General features: G+C 47.3%; 1 protein-coding gene across 2 annotated transcripts in view; it reads left to right on the plus strand.

Moving 5' to 3' along the window:
- The window catches only part of PLXNA4 (plexin A4), a 455,375-nt gene that overhangs the window by 341,060 nt on the left and 89,081 nt on the right, over nt 1-25,234 (plus strand). For both annotated transcript variants that reach the window (XM_005436737.3, XM_027801749.2), the window contains exons 7-10: nt 1,917-2,070; nt 5,156-5,255; nt 7,525-7,639; nt 23,801-24,001. In XM_005436737.3, the coding sequence (XP_005436794.1) occupies nt 1,917-2,070; nt 5,156-5,255; nt 7,525-7,639; nt 23,801-24,001 (570 nt within the window). The remainder of the gene's footprint in view (nt 1-1,916; nt 2,071-5,155; nt 5,256-7,524; nt 7,640-23,800; nt 24,002-25,234) is intronic.

The raw sequence follows: 25,234 nt of genomic DNA on the forward strand, positions 1-25,234 counted from the left end.
ACCAGGGGGAGACCACCAATGAAAGAATAGCAGGTGGTGTCTTTGCTGAGTGTCAGTTGGGTTCTAGCAAAGGGTCAGTCATACTGAGTTCTTGTGTACAGAGGCAGAGAAGCTATCTGTATGGCCAGTCAATCTTTTAAACCTTGGGCACTAACAAGGACTTGCAAAATTGTATATGAGCCTGTTTCAGTCCAGGGCTGCTGCTCTGGGGTCTCTGGGAAGAGGTATGTGCTGGGGGAAGGTTCCGTTCTTCCCTCATTATAGCAGCTCCAGAGCAGGCATGTGGGATGTAGGACTTCTTGTCTGTTCAGAGAGTGCACTGGCTCATAACATTTGTGGCCAAGCACTACTGGTCTATCCACTGGTGTCATCTTCTGCATGGCACACCTTCATTCTGCATCATCCAAGCTCAGAGTAAGATTTGTTAGGCAGAGTAGTTTCCCCTTCTCCATTTCTAGCAGGATATTAATGAGCAGGGAGAATGGATTTAGCCTGAGTGCTAAATCCATCCAACTCACCTAAGCTTTTTTCCTACTCCCCATCCAAGACAAAAGAAATCACCTTTCCCTTTGCGGTTATCCTTGCCCAGAAATGAACATACTCTCACAAAAGCTTTATGTCAGTCAGAGCCAAGGCCTGTCTGCTCAGCCTTTCTCCCTGATGGTGCCTAGTGTGAAGAGATAGCTGCAAGTCTTCTCTAAGCGAGGAAAACAGTGTGTGGGGAGCAGTAAGCATTATGTTATGTTGTCATCCTCTCCCGCTTTGTCACCTGGACTGGCCTCCTCTGTTCTTTGTGCTGGTAGCAACAACACTTCAGCATGTGTTTATGTCTCCCTTCAGTGGCTGTCACCTCAGAGGGGGCCTCAGCTAGCTCACGGAGGAGGCAAGTCTGGAGACCATCTGCATTTGTGCCTGCGTCAAGTGGTTGGCTGTAGTGTTTGGTCACAAAAATGCTAAATTTTTACTTACTAGGTCAGCAGCAGGTGATAGAAGTATTCTGGGATGCCTGTCTTTGTTCAAACATGATCTGGTGGGTTAGGCAGGACCTTCAGTGATGGAGAGCTGTGGTACAGGACCTTAGCTGGTCTGGGAAGTTGGCAGCATGAGGGTCCTTCTCCAGAGAATGAACATGGTGGAAACCATCTGTATGATCCTTTTTTTTATGACCATAAGCAATGATAGACCAATGCCAGTGGGTGCTGTGAACTCTAAAAACATGGGCAATTCCTCCTTCATAGCTTTTTTTTTTTAATGTATGGAGCCCCAGTAGAGAAAGTCCCCAGAGCCAACTGCTTCTTTGGTGGGATGGGCAGGAGAGGTTTGCTGTGCCTCTAGAGACAGTGTTTTTTTGTGGTGGACTGAAGGCTGTAACTAGACTCTCCTTACACAGGAACTTGGTGACAGAGCGCTCCCCCATCTGCTGATGCTAGGAGAGCAGGCCGTAGAGAGTTAGACTGGAGTGCTACAGTTTCTCTGTAGTCTGCAGAGTGCCTCTTGTGAGTAGCAGTCACCTTCCTCAGAAACCGCGTGCCTTGGGAGCCGCCAAAGCCCTGGTCTTCACGGCTGGCTCCAACGACTCCCTGCCTAACCTTACACTTGCATGACAGATAGCGAGCACTCCCTCCCCTCCACTGACCCAGCCAGCACTGGGATGCAGTGCCGTTGTCCCTGCATAGCCACGTACCACTTGTGTCGGCATCAGCATCTCATCCCCTTCCCCCTCCACACACACATCCCTCTCCTGAATCGCTGCTTTCTGTTGAAGGAGGATGCTCTCTCTAGCAAGAGGCTCTTTGTCCAACCTCTCCAGTGTAATTCTCTCCTGCTGGCCCAGCTCTGTTTTTTGGCTTAGTATTCTCTCTTTTCTTTTTTTCCTTCTTCTATCTCTTCTTTCCTCCTTCCATCTTTGCTTGCAGCTGGTTTTGGAGACATACAATGTCCCCGAGCTGTCAGCAGGAGTCAATTGCACCTTTGAGGACCTTTCAGAGATGGATGGCTTGGTGGTGGGCAGTCAGATCCAATGCATCTCGCCAGCTGCCAAAGAAGTACCCCAGATCATCACAGAGAACGGTGAGTATCCCACAGCTCCTCCATCTGCAACTCTTTGTAGAGGAATGAAGCTGGGTTAATTAACACTGATAATATACAGCTGTGGGCTGGCTTCAGGGGCGGTGGGTTGGCTGATGTGGGTAAGGTGCAGCTGTGGCTGGTTCCTGCTAAGTAGTTAAATAGCTCTGAGGGGGATGGAAGAGGAGCTCTGGATGAAGAGAGACCTGGAAGAAGCAGAGGGAGGGGAGAGAGTGCCCTGGGTGGAGGAGAGATAAGGAGAAGGATGCAGCAGAGGCAAGAAGCAGGGCGGACTGGCCTGAAGAGGCTGAAGAAACAGCACGGGCAGTAGATGAACTGTTGAAAATTTGTGGGGGATTGGTGGCCGTGCTGGGGCAAGGCATGGGAGCTACTTATTGAAGTTAACCTGGGATGGGATGGTAAAAGCCTTGTTGCAGCCAGCTAGTTTTGATACTGCTGCAACACCTCTTCTCCTTCCTTTCCTCACCACACACCCCTCTCTGTCCTGCTTTCTCCCAAAGCGGAGTTTGGCTTGTGGGAGCCTGAGAACAGTGTATTGCAAAGCACAGGGAGTAGGTAGGATGCTGTGCCAGCACTAGCTGGTAGAGCTGTGCAGCAGCACTTTGTAGCATGGGATGTGTATGTGTGCACACGTGTGCAAGCACTGAGCTGCAGTACCAGTACCTGCATTAAGGTGCTTATGTGTGATACTGTGTGCTTTCAGACTGCCACCGAGTGGCAGTTGCATATATCTAGCAAAGACAGGAGATGGATGTGGGATATTTGTGCACCTTTTGCCCAGGTTGATGTTATACAAACCAGGGAATGAGGCTGGATGTACTCTCAACACATCCCATCCTGTGCAGTGGCTGTAAAGTCTGAATGATCCTGGCTGTAAATTCATCCTCCTCCTCCCAGATTTAGATCTGTATGCTCAGTTCCTTGTCTCTGTCCCCATCTTTTACCGCCTTCAGCTGCTCCAGGTTTGCTGCTGGTTCCCTCCCTCAGAATGGTCCAGCACAGAAAAATACCTTATCTCCAAGGATGATTTCCCACCCCACCCCCCATCACCCCTCCAGCTTTCTGCTCTTTTTGTTTCCCTGGTCTGACAACTTTTCTAGGTACTTTCAAGAGCACCTGTGGCTCTTTGCAGGGGCTTGCTATAAAACCCTCACCCCCATCAATCACCCCAAAAGATGCAGAGAGTATGCTGCCGCTTTTGTTGTTGGCTTCTTTGAAAATTCAGCATAAGGTTTGTTTCTAAGGATCCTCAGGCCACAGAAAATGAAGTGACACGAACTGTCACCATGGCCTCCGCTCTCCCCAAGCTGCACACAGCTGTGTATGCTCTCCATTGCGGTCCCAAACCAAGCCCCTGGAGGGATGTTACCATTTTCAGGTCCCACTGATTTATCAGTCATGTATACCTATCAAAAAACGTGCCAGAAACTATTTACTTACTATGGACATCTGTCCCAGACCAGGCTCTAATCAAGCAGCAAACAAAAATAGCAGTGGAAGGTGGAGGCAGGACAAAAGAGATTTATGTGCAGGTTGGTTTTCAGAGGAGCTGGGCACCTGCAGCTTGTATCGACTTCAGCAGCTGGTGCTCCACACCTCTGCAAAGACCAAGTTCTCCATGCATAGTGCCAGAAACTGGATTTGAATCAAAGAATGTGTGGCTCTGTAGCGTGTTTGATCCCTGAGGCCATCCAATCCTCACATTCTGTTTTAAAATATATGCAAGATGCTGGCAAAGTTGTTAAATACAAAGCAGTTAACAGAGTTGTCAAAGCCGGCGGCAGCAGATGGGCAGCAAAGTTGAGCACTGGCAGCAAAACATGTTTAGTGAAGTGTATGGTCTGTGCGTGTGTGTGCATGCCTGTAGGTGGGGGAGCGTGCACGTGGCTGCACGCCGCGATGAGCTGTCAAGTTTGCTTTGGCCTGATTGATTAATGAATCTTTCAGGTGAGGAGGAAAATAATAGAGGTGAAAGGACCAGCCAGGTTGCAGTCTTGAATTAAACATGGTCCCTTCCCCACCAAATTACTGCAATTACTGCACCCATTCATTACCCACAGCTGATGGGTTCTGAACAGGGCTTTTGGCCTTGTGGGAAGAGGTAGAGATAATAGTTGACTGCCCAGCATGGGAGCAGTGGGAAAGGGGATGAGGAGATGGTGTATAGGAGCTGAGGTGCAGGCTTTGCTGCAGGTGGAAATGGATGGATCCTTCTGGAAGGAAGGCTTGTGGATGTCTCTCACACTGAGATGGGTTCTTCGTAGCCAAAGGCTGGGGTGAATGGACCTTGGGGTGTATGGGGTGAGAGAACCTGGAGGAACTGTTTGCGTGGAGCCTTCCTGTTCATCAGCATTTCCCAGGCTGCAGGTAGGGAGCCCCTACCCTGTCCTCACTGTTATGACATTTATCATCCTTGATCATTCCTTCCTCCTGCTTTCTCAAGGTATAACCTCTCTTTTGGGGACAGGATTTGGAGGTGGCCTTTTTCAAGCATAGCTGTCCTGAGTATTGGGCTCTGTTTAAAGATCTTAAATAGTGACAGTGAGGAGAAAGTAGATCTCTCTTTATGCCCTTAGGAAAACAGGTATGTGTATCCTTCAGGTGCTGTATACACAGGCCACCGATGGCTGGGGCTAGCAGTCAAATCTTCTGAGGGCATCAAATGAACCACCAGCAAGGAAGAACTTTAAGGACAGTACTCCATTTTAATGGCCTCCTAATTCCAGACACCTGCATCCTTTCTTCGAGCCTAGCTTTCCTATTTGATGACTTCAGTCATTTTATTTTTTTAAATTAGTGAGGTATGGTCTAGACCTGTTGTCATCATACAGGCCTGGCTCTGTTCCCAGGTACGATAATTTTCAGTGGTGAAGACATACTCCATCACCCTAGGACCATAAGAGGGGGGATGTGCTCTAGAAGGATTTTATTGCACTTTCTACATCTATGAGGATAGACTAGCTAAGGTACGGTATGACAGCTTCAGGTTTGGACTGGTGGCACGGCCAACAGGGCTTAACTAGGCTAACAAAGCAGTCACACATTGATGTGTCTATTTTTTCCCCAGGAGACCATCACATTGTCCAGCTTCAGCTCAAGTCCAAGGAAACGGGTATGACCTTTGCCAGCACCAGCTTCGTCTTCTACAACTGCAGCGTCCACAACTCGTATGTTCATTTCTTTTGATACTTACTTTTCATTCCACTTCTGGATCTGCCACAGAACCCACTGTTGAGTGGGGCAGGTGTCCCTCAGGAATCTGGTTAGGTGTGGAGGTGACCAGCGGTCAGGATCAGTTGTGTGATAGTCAGCACGGTGGAGTCCTTCCTGAGAAGACCAGGAGCAATATGGTGACCAGTTGTCCTGCTGATAAGCCTCGTTTGCAGGAAGACATTCTCTTGAGGATTGCTACATACTCGTGTCCCTCAGGCAGAGGAGCATCACAGTAATGGGAGTTTGCCACAAAATTGAGTCAAAGAGCCATGACCTCAGCAAATGGCCCCCTCATGTTCCTATCAAGCATTTTTTCGTTGGATGGTTGGATCCTGCCCATACATATGCACTTCCAACCCTCATCCATGCTCTCAGTCCCACCAGTAGGAGCCTGCCCCAGGTGGTTAGCATGGGCTTGGACCCTCAAATGTGGAAAGACAGGAGTTTCTGGTTCCTGCATGACATGAACTGAGCAGGGAATACGCAGCTGATTCCCCCAAGACCACCTCTTCCATCCTGTGAGCTCCTTTTCTGCCCTGCACCCCACTCTTCTGGGGTTTAGCTGGCACCAGGAACTGCCCCACTGGAGTGGGTCTGCAGCTTTCCTGCAGAAAGATGCTCTTCCGGCAGGTTGATCCACCCTTGAGCAAGGCTGAGCGGCTCTGTCCCTACTACTGAGCCATCAGAAGTGCCAAAAGCAGATAATTACTGCGGCTCAGCAATTCACAAGGAAAAGCAAATCCTATTTCCGTGTTCCTGCTGCTTTGACAAACAGTGTCAGAAAGCAAGTGTTGGGGGGGAGAGCATGAGAGATGGTGGTGTTAAATATTTATGGCATGTTTTGGTTTCTTACTTGACAAACTATAATACACTATCCATTTTTAATTTGATGTATCAGAGCAAGCACTTGTTACCAATTTGAGGAATAGCTTGCTGTACCAAAGCTGAGAGTGGATTGGAGTTGAGCGAGATTTCACAGAGGCAGGGGAGAGGGTGTGCGTCTGCCTGTTGGGTTCAGCCAAGCTCTACCACAGGCAATTTTTTCACTCCTGCCCATTAAAACCCCACTGGCACATAAGGGCCAGGAAAACTCCCCCTCCCCAAATCCCCTCCCAGGTACTTTAGAGCCTGCAGTTGCATGAAGGTCTCCAACAGTGTGAGTGACCAGAGTCACTACCATTCAGTGCTTGTTTTGTGTAGAGAGCTTGTTATGGCTCAGTTTGGTTGCTGATGAGCAGACATCTTATTAAATTAAAAAGTATAATGTAGATGTAAGTCAGTGCTATAACACAGCCAGAAGTGTTTGTGGCTCTTACTCTCCAGAGTCTGTGGGGCATAGGAGAGCAAAACTTTGTAGGATGGAAGGAATGGCTCTTTCACACAGTCTGAACAGGTGATGTCCTAAATATGCCCTCTGCTTCCCAGGCAGCTGGCAATACAATAGTCTTTCCTCCTCTGCTGAGATGAAGAAAAAATACAGTTAATATATTTGCACCAGCCTCATCATCCTGGGCAGGACTCACACTAATAAGGCTGTGGGACGCAGGAGAAGAAAATCTCCCACTTCATCCTTGGCTTTCTGACTTCGGTGCATCACAGTTTGTGTCTGGCCTCTGTATCATGTATGATAGTGGGAGGATTAGCCGGATGGGACTGCTGGTGCACAGGCACCGTGGCATGGCAGCAGGGAGGCACCGATGCTTCCATGGGCATCACTCCTCCTGCTAGTCCCTCCCTCAGCCACCTTCTCATGACGTGTTTGCAGCTCCCAGGGCGCTGGTGCAGTTCACTGTGGAGGCAGCAAGGCTGTAGCAGTGTCCATCCATCCCCTGATCTTGTATTTTTTGTTACGGGCAAAAAAGGGAATGCCTTTTATGTATGAAGCTGAGAACTTGGTGACAGTCTGGTTAAAAGTTGTAACAAGGCAACCAAAATCCTTCTATTTATTATTATTCTAGTTACAATGATATGAATGCAATCTAAATTATCTAATTCATATGAGACACCTGTGATCACAGTGACAACCAGATCAGGGCATGCAAGTCCTGAACCAACCTGATGGTGTTGGACCAGATCAGAGCCTATGGCCTTCTGCTAGTGGTGGCAAAAGCAATGTTTACCAGGCTATATTTTCCTCTGAGAAACACTATTAGTCTTATGGTCTGTCCTGTTGGCTGACAGGCCCCTGCTAGCCAAATGACTACTCTTTCTCTCTATTTCCAGGTGTCTGTCATGCGTGGAAAGCCCTTACCGGTGTCACTGGTGCAAGTACCGCCACGTCTGCACTCATGACCCCAGCTCTTGCTCCTTCCAGGAGGGACGTGTCAAGCTGCCCGAGGTAGGCAGGGGCATAGGGCACGTGTCATGTACGTGGGCTGCTCAGGGCTGATGTCACCCTTTGGCTGGGGTCAGACCAATAGTCCAGGATGCCTTCTCCACCTCCCATCCCCTCCTCTCCCTCTACTTCTCACTCGCCAGGAGACCCTCACCTTTTCCTCTGCAGATAGCTCCTCTCCTCTCTGCTCTACCAGACACCCAGAGAGCTGCCATCTCCCTCCGATACACTACAGGCAGTGCGTCACCTTGGAAAGTCTTGGCGACTGGAAGGGACTGTGAGGAATGGGAAACACTGGGCATGCATCTCCTCCAGGGGAGGAGGTCGTTACTAAGCAGATACCCTGAGACGCTCAGATACGGGGAAGATTTAGGGCTATGCCCACCGTGTCAGTGGATTTCAGCTGGGCTTCGAGCACATCTGTGGCTTCATGGGTTTGGTGCCTAATGGCCAGTGATTCCAGCTGCCTCCAGATGAGGCTGGGGGATGCCTCATTGCCAGTCGCTGAGCTGAACTGGGCCCTGGGGCTTAATACAGAGCTGGCTGCTGCGCTGCAAATGCTGTCTGGCTCGTATTGTAACTAACGAGCACTTGCAGACAAGTGGAGCTCGGGAGAATACAAATAGGAAGCCACTTAATTACTTCCTGGTCAGGAGCCGTCTAAAAGCATCCTGGCCTGTCTGGTAAATGACCTGAGATGGCTCGTTGTTTGCCTGGCCCAAGGGACCAGTACCCATTAAGAGATCTGATATCTGCTGAACCACGGGGCACAGAGGCGGCTGCTGAAGACTCCAGCAACGTGTGTCACATTCAGAAGATGAATGTGAATGGAGTAGAACCTCCCCGCGCTGCCTGCTGGGTCTAGTGTCTCTAATGTGGCCCCCCACCTACCCCCAGCCCATGTCCCAGACAAGCCAGTTTGCTGGACCAAATGACATGTGTAGTGTCTTCACACTCCTATGGCAACCCCCGTTCCCTCCCACCCCTTCCTCATGAGCTGGTTGAGATGTCACATATGTGCTGGTTGAGGTGTCCTGGAGCAGACATCCTGAACTGCTGTGGCATTAGGACAGGTCATAAATATGCGTGAGCAGGGAGGTTGCCAGTTCTTCATCTACCAGGCTTCAGATTTTGCTGTAAACCTGCTAGAAAACTTGCTGAGGAGCTGGAGAGCTTGACACCTTCTGCTCAGTGGTGATGCGGTGAAGGAAGGCAGCCCAGGGTTCAGCCCTTTTGGTAGGCTATCCCAGCCAGACAGGCCCTATTCCCTCACGTGTAGCCTTGGCAGACCTGGCCAGTCCTGCTGGCTGCAGGTCTCTGTGCCTTTCACTTCAGGAGCTGGAGGGACCTCAACCTCTTGCTCAGGTGGAATTCCTTGGGCTGCTTTGTCTCAGCTTCCTGCTGTGCAATACCACCACCATTTACCTCCTCTGGCAGACATCTCTGGTGTGTCTCATGTACCAAGCACGGGACCCACCTTCCTAGTTCCCGCTTCTTCTATCCTCCAGCCCCCTGCCCAAAGTGAAACACCTACAAATCTTAGTGCATCTCCTTCTTCCTCGACCCCCATCACATCCTTGGTATTTCTGACACTCACTCCAATTGGAAAGGAGATCATGAGAAGCTCTGCATCACCCCAGTTCCTCAGGGAAGGGACTGAGGATGGCATAGCCCCTGGTCTTTACTGTATCTCCTCCAAGATCCAATCTCTGCAGAACTGGGGAGGAGACAGTGGACTCATCCTCTGCAGATCTGCCTATTTTAGCACACCTTTTCCATCACTGCTTTGTCACCTCTCACTCGTTTTGTTTCTGAAAGGCATCCTCTTCAGACTAGGAGACAGCTTAGTCTGGGGAGCTTTGTCTGTCAGCAGAGATTGCTCTTTCTCTCTTCTATCCCCTCTCACAGAGGATTTCCTGCTGAGCTTCAAATGCTCCTCTCTGATCTTGCAAAGCTGCTCTGTGCAATTTGCATGGCAGCAGGGAGAGGCACAAACTTGACCTCAGAAGACAACTATTGATCTACAAGGCAATGGCAGCATCATGCGACACTGTATGTTACATCGGCCGTTCCTAATAAGGGCTGCACCGCTGTTGGCTTCTGCAGTAAAACCATGTCTGGGCACAAACCTCTTTCCCAAAGGGCACAACATTTGCCAGTCAGCTGTTCAGCTCAGGAGCTGGTTTTTCCTGTGTGCTGTGCAGAAGAAACATTTCTCAGCACTGGAACAACTGGACAGTATCTGCAAGGATAATGGCCTTGCAAACCCCAAAACTTTCAGAGACAGCTTTCTGCCTGGCAGTGTGAGAAATGCCCTGCAGCTTCAGGGTCCTTCTCATTGCCATTGGTGTGTTTGTGGCCCTCAAGGACACTTGGGCAGGGGAAGGACAGCATCATAAGTGCATTCTGACACAGATTTACATTCGCTCTGTGGCCAGAAAGGCTTTGTCAAATGACACTTGGAACAAATGCTGCCTATATCTCTTATGCTTCTCTTGAGAAGACATCTTCTCACTGACTCATCCCTCTCACTGAAATTTCTACTGTCTATTTTTTACTTTCACCTTTCTTTCCTCTTCTCTCCTTTACCCATGACTATTTGTTGAGTGAGTTCTTTGAACAATGGAAACCATTTGGTATGGAAGCCAAGCCTGGCTCCTCATTGCCCATCCAGACCTCCACCCACTTCCTGATGACATGACTCACAAGGCTGACAGGACTAAGGTCCATTTCCAGAATTCTCAATGCCATCTTCAGTAGTGCTCAAAATGTACCATCACCTTGAGTGGGGCTATTTTTACTGGCCTTCCATCTCCATCTGCAGTGCTCCTTTTGATCCTTTCCTCTACAAGCACTTGGACCCCTGGAAGATGAGGAGGGGGCAGAGTTTGCTACCATCAAGGCATGAATACCTGCTAAATAAGTAAGTCTTGAGGACGTATTCATGGGAAACTGTACTACCAGCATGGGGTGGTTGGACCATGCTATTTGCAGTCCTTCCATGTATCAGCTGAGCAGATTAGCATGGCCGGCTTCCAGGATTGTATGGTCTGATTGCACCAAGAGACTCCTTGCCAAGTAAACAAATATTGATGTTACTCTGTCGTATGGATTGGTGCCAGAAACTCCTTCCCTCTGTAATCATCATTGCTGGCATGCCAAACCTGCTCCTCTCCCCTTCACTATAGCCTTCACCTTCTTTTGTTGATACGCCCACCTCTAGGTCATTTTTTTTTCCCTCTTTTTGCCTATATAGCATCTTTCCATCATGTGGGAAGAGGCTTCCCACTCTCCAGATGGCCTGGGCTGCAAATGGACCAATTGGGTTGGTACCCATCACCTCTGGACCAGCCTGGAGAACTCTTTGGAGGGAGGCTTGTACCCTACTTCTGACTCCATAATTTCCTTAGCATATCTCACAAGTTTCTGGATTCCCATGGGCTCAACCTGCCTTTCTTTCAGGTCGTCTTCATGTTTTCTGAAAGGATTTTGTTTGGGTTTTTTGCTTGCTTTTTTTTTTTTTTTTCTCCTCTCTGTATAGTATGAGTTGCTGATTAATGTGGAGTGCAGGATGAATTTGAGACTGATCCAGTGGGACAGCAGAAAGGCTTAGACCATGACCCATGCTGTCCGGAAGGCAAAATGTTGTTTCTATCTGTATAGCCTGTGATCTACCATCCAAGGTGTGCCTTTGCATTACATGGTGAGTAGCTGCAACCAGCCAGCTCCAGGCTGGGACAGGGCAGCTCTCCCAGAACTGCCTGGCAAAACTAAACCAGAGATGGAGAAAACACAGTAAATTCACATCTCTCGATATCAACAAAGAGACGTGACTTTCTTACCCATCACTTGTCAGGTGCTTGGTGAATCAGCTCTACCCACAATAAAGCTGAATCAACTAGACTGGAAGCCTTGGGAAAGCCCATGTTTGCTCCTGGTGAAGAACTCCAACGTGATCATAAAGCAAGAGTATTTATGATTATGGCACTGAACTCAATCAACTATGGTTGACGATGTCTCTGGATGATTTGCGACAGAAATACTTCACCTTGGCATATAATTTCCCTTTATAGTGGGTTTTGAAAAGCTAAGTCCACTAGCTTGAAATATACTGAGTGACTTCTTGCTTTGTAAAGGGGAGCTGATGGTATTGCTATTGAGAACAGGAAAGGAAAGAATAAGAAAGAAAAGACATTTTATTACTGAAGTGGCTTGTTGTTGTTGTATTTCCCAAAGGGAGCTGATGGCAAAAGTAGAGATAATTAGCCTCAAAGATAGAGTGGAGCAGGCCAAGTTTCTGGTTTTTTGGTTCTTTGGGTTTTGTGTTGTGTTTTTTTTTCTTGGCATCCTGTCTCTGCTTTGACATTTGTTGCTAAAGTCATAGTGCAGGCATAGTGTTGCACCATAAACGATTGCGTTGCAGACTAACACACTGTGAAATCAACCCTTGCCTGACACAGTCACCAAGCAAGAAAGGTCAGTCATTTTGTTCTGCAAATGGGCAGAACAATCAACAAGTAGTGGAGTGAAACTGAGGCATGGAGGAGTAAAACAGTTGATCTGAAGGTCTCGGGTGTGACAGAAGCTACAGAAACAGTTATCTGTCTCTCCTGATATATATCACCCACTACACCTGACTGCATTATCCATCTTGTCTTTGTACAGACCTACTCTGACCCAGGGAGGTAGTTTTCAAGCCAGTGTTTCATAGACATCTGTACAAGGATGGGTAAGCTGGGGTAGCCTACTTGAGTTGATGGGATAAAGGATTAAGTCTTCTTTTGTGCCTTCTTTTCAAATGAACATGATCTTGTTCTGGGCCTTGCAAGGATTTTAGCTTTGGGGGTGGGGGGAAAGAGGGGGGGAAAAATGGCAAAGGCAGAAGCAAGTCTAGATAACAAATCTATTATCCGCGGGGTTTAAAAGATGCATAATCATTTAATTACCTTGAAGGAGGTTTTCATCTTTCCCTGTTCAACCGATTTGTGTGTGCGTGTGTTTTTCTTCCTCCCCCAAACAAGCTTTTTATTAAAAGGATTTTCATCTGCTGCCTAAAAAGAGAACAGAAGAAAAGATCTCGCACCAAAGTGTTTTATGTCGAGTTTTACGTGCTAATGACAGTAAAGCCCACATAAAAGAAACAACTGCTTCAAATATTAATTTGTCAAAAGCGATAGAAAGCTGTGTGAGCCGCATGCTGGCGAGCAGCTGCTGAGGAGCGGAGTGCTGCTTTGCCCAGCACTTGCTCATGCCCTGTGCCAAACAAAGAGCTGTACCGGTGGCCTCTGCAGTGGAGTGCACTGATTTATCTCTGACCGCCTGCCTGTCCTTCTTGGGGGTGGGTTTTGGGGAAACAGGAAGGAAAGGAGGTGACGAAAAGAGGCACGGAGTGATAATGACAGCTCAACCTGAACTGGCAGGCATCTAAGAGGCATTTGGACAATGCCCTTATCATGCTTTTAACTTTTGGTCAACCCCAAAGTGGTCAGGCAGTTGGACTAGATGATTGTAGTAGGTCCTTTCCAACCGAAAAGTATCCTATCATGTCCTATTCTGTTCTGTTCCACTCCATTCAGTTCTAATGCCAATTCTGTTCTATTCTATGTGGTAATGCCCACAACTCCTCATTGTGGTGGACTTTGTAGTAAACTCAGCAACGCCCTTCCCGCCCCGCCAGTGCATCTCAGCCTGGCTCCAGAAGGGCTTGGCCCCAAGTTCTCAAAAAGCAGGCAGGTTTTCAGGGCCCCCAGATGTCTTACTTTGCCTTCTTTGCAAGGTACAGAAGGAAGATACAGTGCCCACCCCCTCCCGAAATGCACCCCGGTGGAAATGCCTGGGTGAGTGCGCTGGGCAGGGGGCAGATGACCTGCTGGGCCATCAGGTGAGCATGGCCAACCCTTTGCTCCCTTGCATCGGCAAATCTTCTGGTGATGCATCTTCAGCTGTTGCTGTGGCAACTGCCCGGTTTCCCTCCGCTCCTGTTTCCAGCCTTTCTTAACTGGGCCAGAGAGGCAGCTTCTGGAAGCATCAGCACAGGGAGGAGAGAAAAGCCATCACTGCTCAAATTAATGTATCTCTCATTTCTCAGGGACTCTAATGACGGTTGCAGCAAGGCCAAAATCAGAGTGCCGAATCCTTTCCCGCTTGTCAATTACCCGCTCACTTATCCTGGCACCTGTCTATCATTAAGGGGAGGGTGTGAGGTGTAGTTTCTATGGCAACTGCAGGGAACCTGCTGCCTTTAAGTGATGTGAGCAGGCAGGGGGACCGGCAGGAGAGGCGAGGAGCAGCTCTAGACAAGCAGCTGCTGCAGGCAGCAAGAGTCACCCCATGCTGATGGGATCTGGCATAGTGATGCATGCATTTTGTGGCACCTGCTTTTAAGCAGCATGGGGGGTTTGGTGTTTATCATCTGTTTAGCTCTTAGAAGTGTTTCCAAGCACGTGTGATGGAGTTCAGTCTTGTCAGCATCCTGTCCAGGGAAGATGCAGGGGTAATCTGGGAGGAGGCTGTAGCTGACTGTTTGGATCCAGCCATGCCCTGGGGCTCCTGGTGGTTTGGCATTTCATCCCTCATCCACCATTACAGCCCTTTCGCAGAAATGGGGATGTATCATGTAGCGGGCACATCTTCTTCAGAGGAGGGTGCTTCAGATAATAATAAGAGGAAGTTAAAGACAGAAGTTGGAGGCCAGGCAGAAAGCTTTCGACATGGTCATGGAGTCCTGTTAGAATATGAAGATGCTGCTCAGAGGTAGTATTAGGTCGTGTATGAGGCCACTGGTTGTATTTCAGCAGATGAGGGTTTTATACCTGGCTCTAAGTTGGCTCAGACACATTCACCTTTCTGTGCCCCTGTTTCTCTCACACCCTCTCCTGAGTCAGGTAAGCACTTTCTGTTAGTAGGGGCTTGTACAGTGCATAGTACTCAGAGCTGCAATCTCGCAGTGGGGGCTGTTCATAAGAAGTCTTTCTGCATGTACAAACAAATTAGGTATTTTGCTGTTATCTGCAAGTCATACTGACTTGCACTGAGGTGAAGGAAAAGATGGAAAGCCTGTGTGCAGGGTGGTTTCTTCTGTTATTTTGGAGCACCTTTTTCATCTCTGAGCCTTTCTGCCCTGCATTCATTCAACTGGCAGGGGAAGAGGCTGGTGACTTGCTCAGTTTCTGCAGTAACTTAGCAGGATCTGTGATTACTGGGATGTGGATCTGCAGGAAATCTGTCCTGGTGCAGGGCAGCTCCATCATGTCTCTCCTTGTCGAGACCTCCAACCGAATCACAAGGGGAACAGAGAACTGATGGAAAAAAAAGCCTCCCTGTGAGTGGTTACTCCTACCTTAATACACATCTTGTTTTCTTAGAACTTAGTTTATCCAGCCACCATGTGAGCGAGCAATCAAGAACTTGTTCAAGTACTTCCTAGGAGTAGCTCAGGGAGGTTAGTCTGAATGGAGGTGTAAGAAACATCTGACACTCAGTATCGCGTCCTTGCTATATGTTATGCATAACAGTTGGGCTGCTCATCTTTGTAATGCAAGTTTATTTATCCCATGGGACAAAGTGATCTCAGAATGCAACAGGGTAATGTTCATCTGACCCTGCCAACACAGCACCCTTGAAATAACATCGGGAAGAGCTTATGTTGTTTTGATAGCCCAGCTCAGTGCAATGCCACTGTAATGCCTCAAGTGACTAAAGAATTTTCTGGCTATCTGGACATCTGTTAGGACTGCAAGGATCTGTATGGCACCCTGCTGTTTGAGGCAGGAAAGACAGCTCCCCATTCAGACTTAGCCCTGATGCTGATGGCCTGGCTCTAAAGCAGGAGAATTTTGCTTTTCTTCGTTGTAACATCAGCTGCAATCACTGCTTCATATGAGCTTTTGGATCATGGCCAATGAGAAACATCCTCAGGATGTTGAAGCTACAGATAAGAGGTGAGGCTGGAATTTATCTCCTGCCCTGCTTGGGACATCTCCAGGAGGCTGAGCCCAGACCCTCCTTCTCTGCCTTGTTTTTAAGCATGAGTCCATTTGCTTTGGCTTGGATGTTATCACATACTGTCATGAATCTTGGTGTGGGGGAGGCTGACAAAAGCCATGATATCATGGTCCTGACCTTCCCACTGTGGAAGCCAAAGTAATATGACTCTCTGGGTTTCTGTCCTGGTTTCCGAAGAAAGTGGATTTGCATCAACGTGGCCTGTGTGTGCAACCTCCGGTCCACCAGTTACTCTGTCTCCTCTATTGACTTCTGAACTGATTGGCCATTCTTGGCCTAGTTGGGCCAAAGTCTGGAGCTCTCAAAGATACCAAGTTCCTAATAACTTTGTAAAAATGGGAAGCTTTAGATAAGAAACAGACCTTTGGTTCTCTTAGGAGGAAAGTGTCACAGCTTGGGCTCAACCCTTGTTACAGACCAGATATCCCCATGTGAGAGTGTTGTCATGGGAGTCCCTGTCGCTTATGGGGGAGCCTTGGAGAATGTCCTTTAGGCAAGCAAAACTGATTTGTTGGCACAGCTGTACAGGAAACAGCTTTGTGGAGGAGTGACATGTCAAAGTCCTTGGCACCAACAGGGATGAGCAGTAAGGGGTATTACTGCAGTGCTCAAAATTTGCAGCCTCACTGGGCTGCCATGCATGTACAGTGCTTTGATATACATCACGTCTTGGAACTTCAGATAAAGTCCTTACAGAAGGCCAGAAGGCTGGCTAAGCAGAAGGATGCAGATTTATATAGTAATAATTAGAGAAGGAAGTCATTACTGCTTTATAAGCTGCCTGTGCTCTGCTCTGTGCTTTCCACGGCTTTGCACAATGCAGTTTTACTATGTGTGTTATTCTGAAGGGCTGTTCTACTTACCTAGGGTTTTCCTTTAACACGTTACAGACTGCCTGAGTACATACACAGTTATCTTGTGGCTTGCATGTACACCACCTTCCTCAGTGCGTGTATTTTTATGATTTCAAAACCAGGCAGTTACTCAGGAAACACATGAGCTGAGACTGCTTGCATGTCTCCCGTAGACCCTCTCCTTTGAGTAAATGTACCTAATGACACAATCATCTACTATTTTTGTCACTAGTCCACTCCCCTCACCCAGTGACCAGAAGGCTCCTGTTCTCCGGATCATTACTTTTCCTTCTGAGAGTGTGTCAAAGCAGCAAAGGGCTGAAAGAAAGCTAACGTGTCTCTATTTAAGAAGGATAAATGTGGTGCTTGGATAATTATGGCAGCCTGACCTTGATCCTTGTGCAATAATGGACCAGCTGAGAAAGACTCTATTAATAAAGAATTAAAGGAGAGTAAAATCATTAATGTTGATCAGCAGAGATATATGGACTGACTTCAGAGGCAGAATAGTCCTAGGCTGAGATCAAGCTCTCACCAGACCTGGGTCATTTCCCAGTAATGCCTGCATGGCCTTGGGGGGGTCACTTTGCTCCCAATCAACAGGATCCAGCAGTGAGCCATATGAGAGGAGGTTAGTTATCTTCATTTAGCTTCTGCTTTTCCAGTATCCACTCTTGGATGATCAGCATCACTTATTGCTCTTTAGCCTTCACAACACCGAAGCCAGGGACCCAACAGCCTATGGCAGCTGAGCTAGTGATCTGATACTTCCGTTGGGTTCCCTTCCTTCAACAGTGATATTTGTACACTAATCTGTGCAAGCCACCAGAGTGCACAGAGCTTAAGCAGGGCCAAATCTCTTCCATAGACTGAGCACCAGCCTCCAGGCCAACCACCTTTTCCCAGGCACCAGTACCACTTGCAGTATCTGGCAAAAGAGAGCTGGTATTTGCTCCTGAGTGCATCGAAGACTCTTAACTAGAAAGCAGCCACCAGAAGTGACAGCCTTGCAAAGACTCAATTATTCCTTTGTTGTCTCTGCAGATGTTTACACTTCCCATAAATCCTGTTGCTTTCTCTTCATCAGCTGCCTTTAAAGTTCTGAGCATTTTCTTCATGTATTATTACTTTTGCTGTGGTAATAAATAAGCACAACATCAATCAAACTAACAACATTGTAAACTTAGGAAGTGCAGATAAAATATATGGTGCATTAAAAAATTCTTTGACCGGGTGAGCTTTTTTGTAGCTGGTTTGATTGCTGCTGGTGCCAATGTAAATTTGGAGGAAGTATATCCAGAAATTTATGGAGCTTGGAATCCTGCCTACGAAGCATTGACCTGATTCCACTTTATAACCTAATAACATTCTCCGGCACTGTTCGTGTAAATTCTAAATATATTTTTTTATGATGCTAAGAATTAGTGGTGTAATAATGTAAACACAACGCGGACTGTAACTCACCCCTTCCCTTCTCACACTGGGAATGCCGAGCTCCTTGCTGTTTCTTTCTCCAGTTTATCCTCGGGCTGGGAAGTTGTGCAAGAGTTTAAAAATGATTTATCGAAGAAAACAGCTTGTCAGCCCTAGAGCCTGAAGCTCTCTGTTTGCAGCAGTACAGGGTAGCTGCTGAACAAGCCTCTGATTTTGCTCAGGTGGTGTCACAACCCTGACCTAGGGTGACCATGCTGAGGTGTGAGAAAAAAGTTCAGGCAACATATTCCAGGCAGTCCTTGCTGCTTGTCATCTGCCAACTTGCTGATTTCCTGCTTTTTATCCAGGTGAAATCTGATTCTTCTAGAATCAATGGGGGAAAAATATCTCTGTTTGTTTGTTTGCCTTGATCCTTTTGCTCCTTCCTTCCCTTTCTTTCTCTTTCTCTGTTCTGTTTTGGGTTTAATGTGTTTTTATCTAATCTCACTTAGAGCATCCAGATGCTGTAGTCTAGATATCTTTACACTCAATCCCTGCCTCTCAAATCTTGCCCTTTTTGACTTGATTACAGCACAGAGTGGGAGGGTGGGAAAACCATAGAGGACACAGGCAAAATGGTACATTGCAGCTCAGCAGAGCAGATGGACAAGAGATGTATTGTTTTTACATATTATGTGAGTAAATAGCAATGAGTGTCATTTCTTGTGGGGTTCTGAAGGGCTTGAGTGAGTAAGTTATGGTCCCCATGTAGATTCGCTTTGTGGTCATGTTCCTTCCAGACAAGATGGCTTGGATAAGGCACAAAGATGGTTGCTGAATGAGAGATATTGAAAAGTAAGTCTTAAAAAAGCCCTGAATGAGGGTGAAGAAATAGATTTTGATGACAGGAGAAAAGGGGAACTGGATGCTTTGAGATCAGTATTGGAGGAATTGATGGTGATGGCTGTGTCTGGTCCTGAATGGAGATGACTCCTACTTTTCTAGGAAAGAAAGGGTGAAAACCCACTGCCAAGAGTTGAATATATCTTGCCAAAGATTCCTACAGTGCAGTCAGCCATAGATGAGCTCCAGTTTCCTTCTGTAGAAAGTGGAGATCCAGTTAATGCTACCAGGGATCATGAGGGAGCAGTACAAAGGAAAAGTAGGAAAGATTCCCCCACCTGAATGCTCTGGATGATAAGAGATGCACAGGGGAAGAGAAATGAACTGGGACACCAATATAAGGTCGAGACTCTTGATAGGTGGATGGGTCATTGTATTACCAGGGGTCCTCAAACTTTTTAACCAGGGGGCCGGCGCGCAGATGAAGTGGCAGGCAGCCATCTGTGGCTGCTTGGTTTGCCCCCCCAACCCCCGGTGCGGGGGGGTGGCGGGAGGGGTGTCTGTAAATACCAGGGGCTGGATTGAGGACCCTGGGGGGCCGTATCTGGCCCGTGGGCCATAGTTTGAGGACCCCTTTAATTAAACCTTCACAGATGTTTCACCTGTTCCCTTGTGGGATGCCTACTATTCACAGCAGATCACACCCGTTTTCTTTTGGAAAACGGAAAACACTTTGATGAGACTTGGGCTCATGATCCTGGCTATAAACAGCAACAGAGAGTGAAACTGTACAAAAGAAGGTTAGAAGAAAATCCACGCAATATCACTAGACTGTGAAAGATCCCTACATGTTTCATCCCTAGGAGAGGATGATAACTCAGAGTATCTGGTCAGTCTCCTGCTTATACTAGAAAACAGCATGGTGAAACCTCCATGAAATCATAACTATATATGTATGAAGCACCATAAAGGTACCAAACTAATTAGTTCAGGGCTAAGACCACATAGCTTCAGAGAGGTTTCATTGTCCTCTTTAGCAAAATACTCATGATAGCTCTCGCTGGGGACTCACTCAGGTATAACTGTGATGAGGGCCATAACACATATGTGAAAGAAAAGGAGAGAAAGGGTTCTCATATTTCTGAGACTTCTTTATTCCTGCAAGCTGCAGAAAAACACATTTTCAGTGATTCTATAAGGAGTTATAAATAAAGAAAATTAAACTACCATCGACCCAGTGAGTACAGCCCATTTCAGGCCGTGTTTTCACTACAAAAGCTCTCTGACTTGATAACTGGCAAAATCTGGTGATTTGAGGCGTGCATTGCTGCTGATACGAGTAATTGGCAAGGGTGGAGGATATTATTTTAAGGAGAATGACTCTTTCGAAAACATTTAATGAAGACAATGAAGCTACATACACAAAATGAATCAACAAGAGTCCGCTTTCAAATGTGTTGCCCTGGTACAGATTGAACTGGATTTTAGCTCCTCTGGAATCTGAACCACTTCCCTGTAGAGTTGGGGGAAAGGCTTAATTTATTATATACCAAAGACAAAAGGGATGGGACTGTAACTTTCCTTGGTACAGTTGTTGTTAGTGGATGGTTTTATTTCCCCTACATCATGTGAAAACTGTGCTTTTCTAACCTAGGTGATGTCCATTGCAGAGGAAGGGTGAAGGGAAAGTGTCTCCATTGGAAAATACTGAAGATAACTCTTTTTTTAAGGATCTTTCTGCTTTGGTCCTGCTGCAGGGTCTGCTCTGAGCAGGTTAATGTTTTGATCTCAAAAATACAAACCTGACCAGGCATCCAAAGCTTGACATGTGCTGCAAAATGAATACTACATTTGAATTCAAACCCAGAGCCTAGTCCAAGCTCTGAGGTTTTATGCAATACATTACCCAATGCAATTGCCCCCCCCACCCCCCCCCATTTCAATTAGAAAGAACATTAGGTCAATCAGATAAAGCCACATTGGGAGGATTTCCTCTTTATGGCGCTTGCCTCTTCAATTATCTATAATGAACTTCCTCACAGCACTGCAAAGCTTTTTATATGCAAACGAATCCTGTTTTGGGGCTGCCGCAATCACTGCTTGTTAATGAACTTGAAACAAGTGTTATCGGAAAGGTTACAGCACCAGTGGTGGAGGGGGACAGGATAAAGCTAGACAAGAAAGACCAGTCTGAAGAGCTGGGATTGGCCTGCAGGTAACATGGTGGACTATCTCCAAGCCCCATCCTCCAGCTCCCTTCAGAGGCTTTTCTATTTGACAGACATCAAGCAAAATGCCCACTCTTGGGAAATGGCTGCTCAGCGACAGATAGGGCTTTCCCAGCCTCCTGTCCCACTGATCCTCTCTGCCAGTGCATCTCTCTCTCTCAACTCTTATAGCTGGGGAGAAAAACAATATAGATGATGTTGCCAAGGTCTTTTCTTGTGCCAGGAGAAAGAGAGGGAGCTGACTGAGAGGCCCCAGGACATGTTGGGCAGGGGAAGGGGAAGTTCCAGGGTGTGTTGAAGCCACACTGTCCCAAAAGGTATTCGCACATGGTATCTGCTGGTGTGAGAAGAACTGGAAACTCTCACTGTTGTTTTAACGCAGCCTAGAATACCTTCTTCCCCTGCCCTCTGGGGTTTTATATGTCTAATGCACCCAGGGTTAGGTTATGCCTCACTTTCTCATGCTGAATAGCTACTTAACCCTACAGCTAACCTTAAGGATTGTGTGCCTTAATAGGATAGGACCATTGCACCCAAGGTTGGAAAGACTTTCTAGACTGCCAAGCATTGCCCATTTGTCAAGACAAAACACTTCTGTGACACTTCAACCATCATGTTTAAATATTATAGTTCCCTAGGGGCATTTCATCACAGGACAGGACAACAGCAAGAGCAGGGAGTGTTGGCAGAGGGTATTCCTCCTCAAGCACTCCTGGAGGTCAGATACAGCCTCTTTCCATACTGGCTGTGTCTTGTGCACGATGGGTCATAAGGCAACTTCCACTGCCCATATACTCAGCTTTCTGGAGCCTCCTCACACGTCTGCTTGTTGAAGTGCTGCTCAGCAGCAGGATCCCCAAGACTGCAGAGCATCACAGTGGTAAAGCTCACCACTGCAATGCAGTACCTTGCCACCTCCAATCCTTACACCATCCCATCAAGTTAACGTGATGGCTTATTAAGCCTCAGTTCTTGGCAGCAGATATTAAAGTAGGTCTTGTGATGGATTAGCCCAGGCAAATGGCCACCAAACCCAAGATAGTTTACCTCCCTCCAGCTCCAGTGACCATGTGCTTGGCTGTCCTGGTTTGAGTGCTAGTCTGGGCAAGTCCAGCTGAAGTCTATCAGCAGCTGTTGAGTACTTACACCATTAGCATCACCCTATAAGTGCAGATGAGAAATCATGTAGCCTCAAAGGACTTTTCAGTCTGGCATCCCCACTAGGACAGACAGACCCTCTTTGGAGGCTGAGGAAGGCTTCTGGACTTCACTGCAGCAACATGATGGGTGGTTACTGGGTTTTCTTCCTGCCTCAGGCCATGGATCAGCTCACACCCACAGGGTGATGATTGATGGCTCTTGTAATTCTATTCCTGGTTGGTGTAACTGCAGATGTTACACGTCTAATCCATTTCTTTATCTTCCTAAGCTATTTGCTTCAGTAAGATGCTTCTACCATCTGCTCTAACAAGCTCCCAGGCTTTCATAAGCCATAAATTCCACTTTAGAGCCTTTCAATCCCTTTCACTACTTTTCAGCCCTGGATTAGTCATTTCCCCCCTGCTGTCCCTTGCCCACACCTACAGATTAAGTTTACACCTCTTTATGTAAGTTCCCTGTCTCTGCTTGCACTGACTGGACCTGGCCTTAATGTTGGGCAGGACAGACCGAAATGCTGTTGCTCTCTGGACTGGACAGGGCAGGTGCACTGTCATGATAACATGGTGCTCTACAGAGAGCAGGCAGTGTGCTAAACACAACTCAGAGAAGAAAAAAAAAAGAGAGGAACAGCCTTTCTTCTGGCATTTAGGACCTGAAAAGAATTAAAAGAGGGGACAGCCAGGCACTCACAAATGATCAAGACAGTGTGGTCTGTACATATGGTATGCTTATGTTTTGTAGCCTGTTGCAGTGGGTTTTTTAAGGGATCCCATTTTACATCAAACTGCCTTGGATTAGCCAGGCGAATTCTGCAGTAATTTCCTAAAGAGCTGATAGCTTCCTAGAATACATGAATTTGACAGCTTGCACTTGTCTAATTGTACTATGAAGAAGCAGTGCTTTGCTACTCTTAACTAAAGCTGTGCAAATTAATGAGAGTTTGAATACAGCCTTCTGCATTGCAGCTTTGGGTGCCCAGACCTCTACCTGTGCGAGGGACCCACCAAGAGGCACTGGATTAGTAACATCCGCTTAGCATTGCTCCTTTGGTGAAACGGTGGCAAGCTTTCCAAGAGATCTCTACACACTGTGCAACAGTTGTTTCTTGGGAGCTGGATCCATCTGTAATAAATATTCTGTCCTCTCCTAAGCCAAAACAAACTCTTTTTAACAGCTCAGAGTCTGTAGCTTACAACATGTCTTGCTGAAGCTGGCTGGAGCTGTGCCTTTTGTATAATGATGTGTTGGCTGTTGAGGAGGCAAGGAATTATACTCAGATTTTTGCTTTATTCCCTTCTTAGGTCATGGCATTGTGGCTGGGCTAAGTCCCTGTGTGCAACACAATTGCTTTCCCACTACCTGATTAACAGAACAGGTATTAAAAAGCACCAGAGGTAGCTTCCTTGGATGCTGAAGGTTGAAAGTCTGTAGTGCAAATAAGGGAGATAGGAAAGGATGGTCTGTAAAAGAAATCCTTCCTCACCTATCTGAGCCTTCCTGGTAATGCTCCTTGAATACCCTTGTAATATGTTGAGGCCCTGGGAGATGCAAAGGCTTTGTAATCTGTTGAAGTGAAGCGTGAAGTGAGAAGCATCAGAGGACTCCACCTGCAGCTGGGAAACACATGTGCTGACTTGGCATGTTGTCTTCTCTTTCCTTAGGACTGTCCCCAGCTGCTGCAGGCAGAGAAGATCCTGGTGCCCGTGGAAGTGGTCAAGCCAATCACGCTGAAGGCCAAGAACCTGCCCCAGCCACAGTCGGGCCAGCGAGGCTACGAGTGCATCTTGAACATCCAGGGCAACGAGCAGCGCGTGCCTGCCCTGAGGTTCAACAGCTCCAGCGTGCAGTGCCAGAACACCTCGGTGAGCCAACCCTGTGTGCTTGGGAGTGGTGCAAGGAGGACTGGGAGTGCCTATAGCGCTGTCCCAATGGGACCTGGGGTTGTGTTGCAGCCCTTTTTACCTTATTGCCTACCTGATTCCAGTCACAGTCAAGGAAAGGCTGGTTGGTAGCTTGCAGACTGCCCTTTTTGCTCTTTAGGCTGGCTGGTGTCACCACCCAGTAGTTGCTTTTACCCTTGGATCCCAGCATTTAGCTGTATGGAGCACCTTAGCCATGACCTATAGGCTTTATTACCAGCTTAACCTGCCCATATCCTCACAGTGCCACATCCTTGTGTGCATTCAAAAGGGACAGGCGTTCATGTCAACATTGAGAGTTAAGGTTATTATATGGTGTTTTGGCGATGGGCCATATAAAAACCCATATAAACAGTCTCACAGATGCCAGCATGTAATGGGTCAAAAGAAGGGTGAGATGCTGAAGGCTTGAGTCAAACCTTCCTCCAGCCACTGATTCACCGTGTGACCTTTGGCTAGTCTCCTTACCTTGGCCCACCTCCACTTCCCAATATGCAGTGCAGGACCAGTAGTAACTCCCAGGGAGCCTGTCTGAGTCACAATGGAGCTGTCACCACAGCAATGCCAGTTTTGAGGGCATCTGCCAGGAGCTGTGCATAGGTGCAATGGTGGTCTCCGCTTCTCCTGAGGTTTCTCCACAAGACTCGTGTCTCCAAGACATGCATTTGAGTCATTGTTGCTACTGTGAGATGATTTATTAGTGAAAGAGCTAATTACAGGCTTTAGCCACTTCACTGCAGATCTGCCACTCCACGCCGGGCAGCGCTTGTTAAAATCCGTCACAACATATTCTGCTGTATTAAGCAGCGTGCTGAAGGTTATAGGCAGTTCACACATTTTATGATCTGTAGCAAACAAGTAACTTCCCAATGAAATTCTTGTGTTTGTTCTTAGTCCCCCTCCCTCCCGCTGACTTTCATTACTGGTTAGCAGCCTGTGAGAATCCAGGTTTGAAGTTTCACAGAAATGGGTGGCTTGAGAAGTTAACAGGGCACTACACTTTAAAAAATCAAAATAAAATCTTTTACAATGGTGAAAGTCTGTGGCTAAAAGGCTATGAACCTGGGCAGATGTAGAGGAGATGTAGAGGAATGAAGCTGGGTTAATTATCATTGATAATATACAGCTGTGGGCTGGCTTCAGGGGCGGTGGGTTGGCTGATGTGGGTAAGGTGCA

Source organism: Falco cherrug, chromosome 5, assembly GCF_023634085.1.
Source record: "Falco cherrug isolate bFalChe1 chromosome 5, bFalChe1.pri, whole genome shotgun sequence".
Lineage (NCBI taxonomy): Eukaryota > Metazoa > Chordata > Aves > Falconiformes > Falconidae > Falco > Falco cherrug.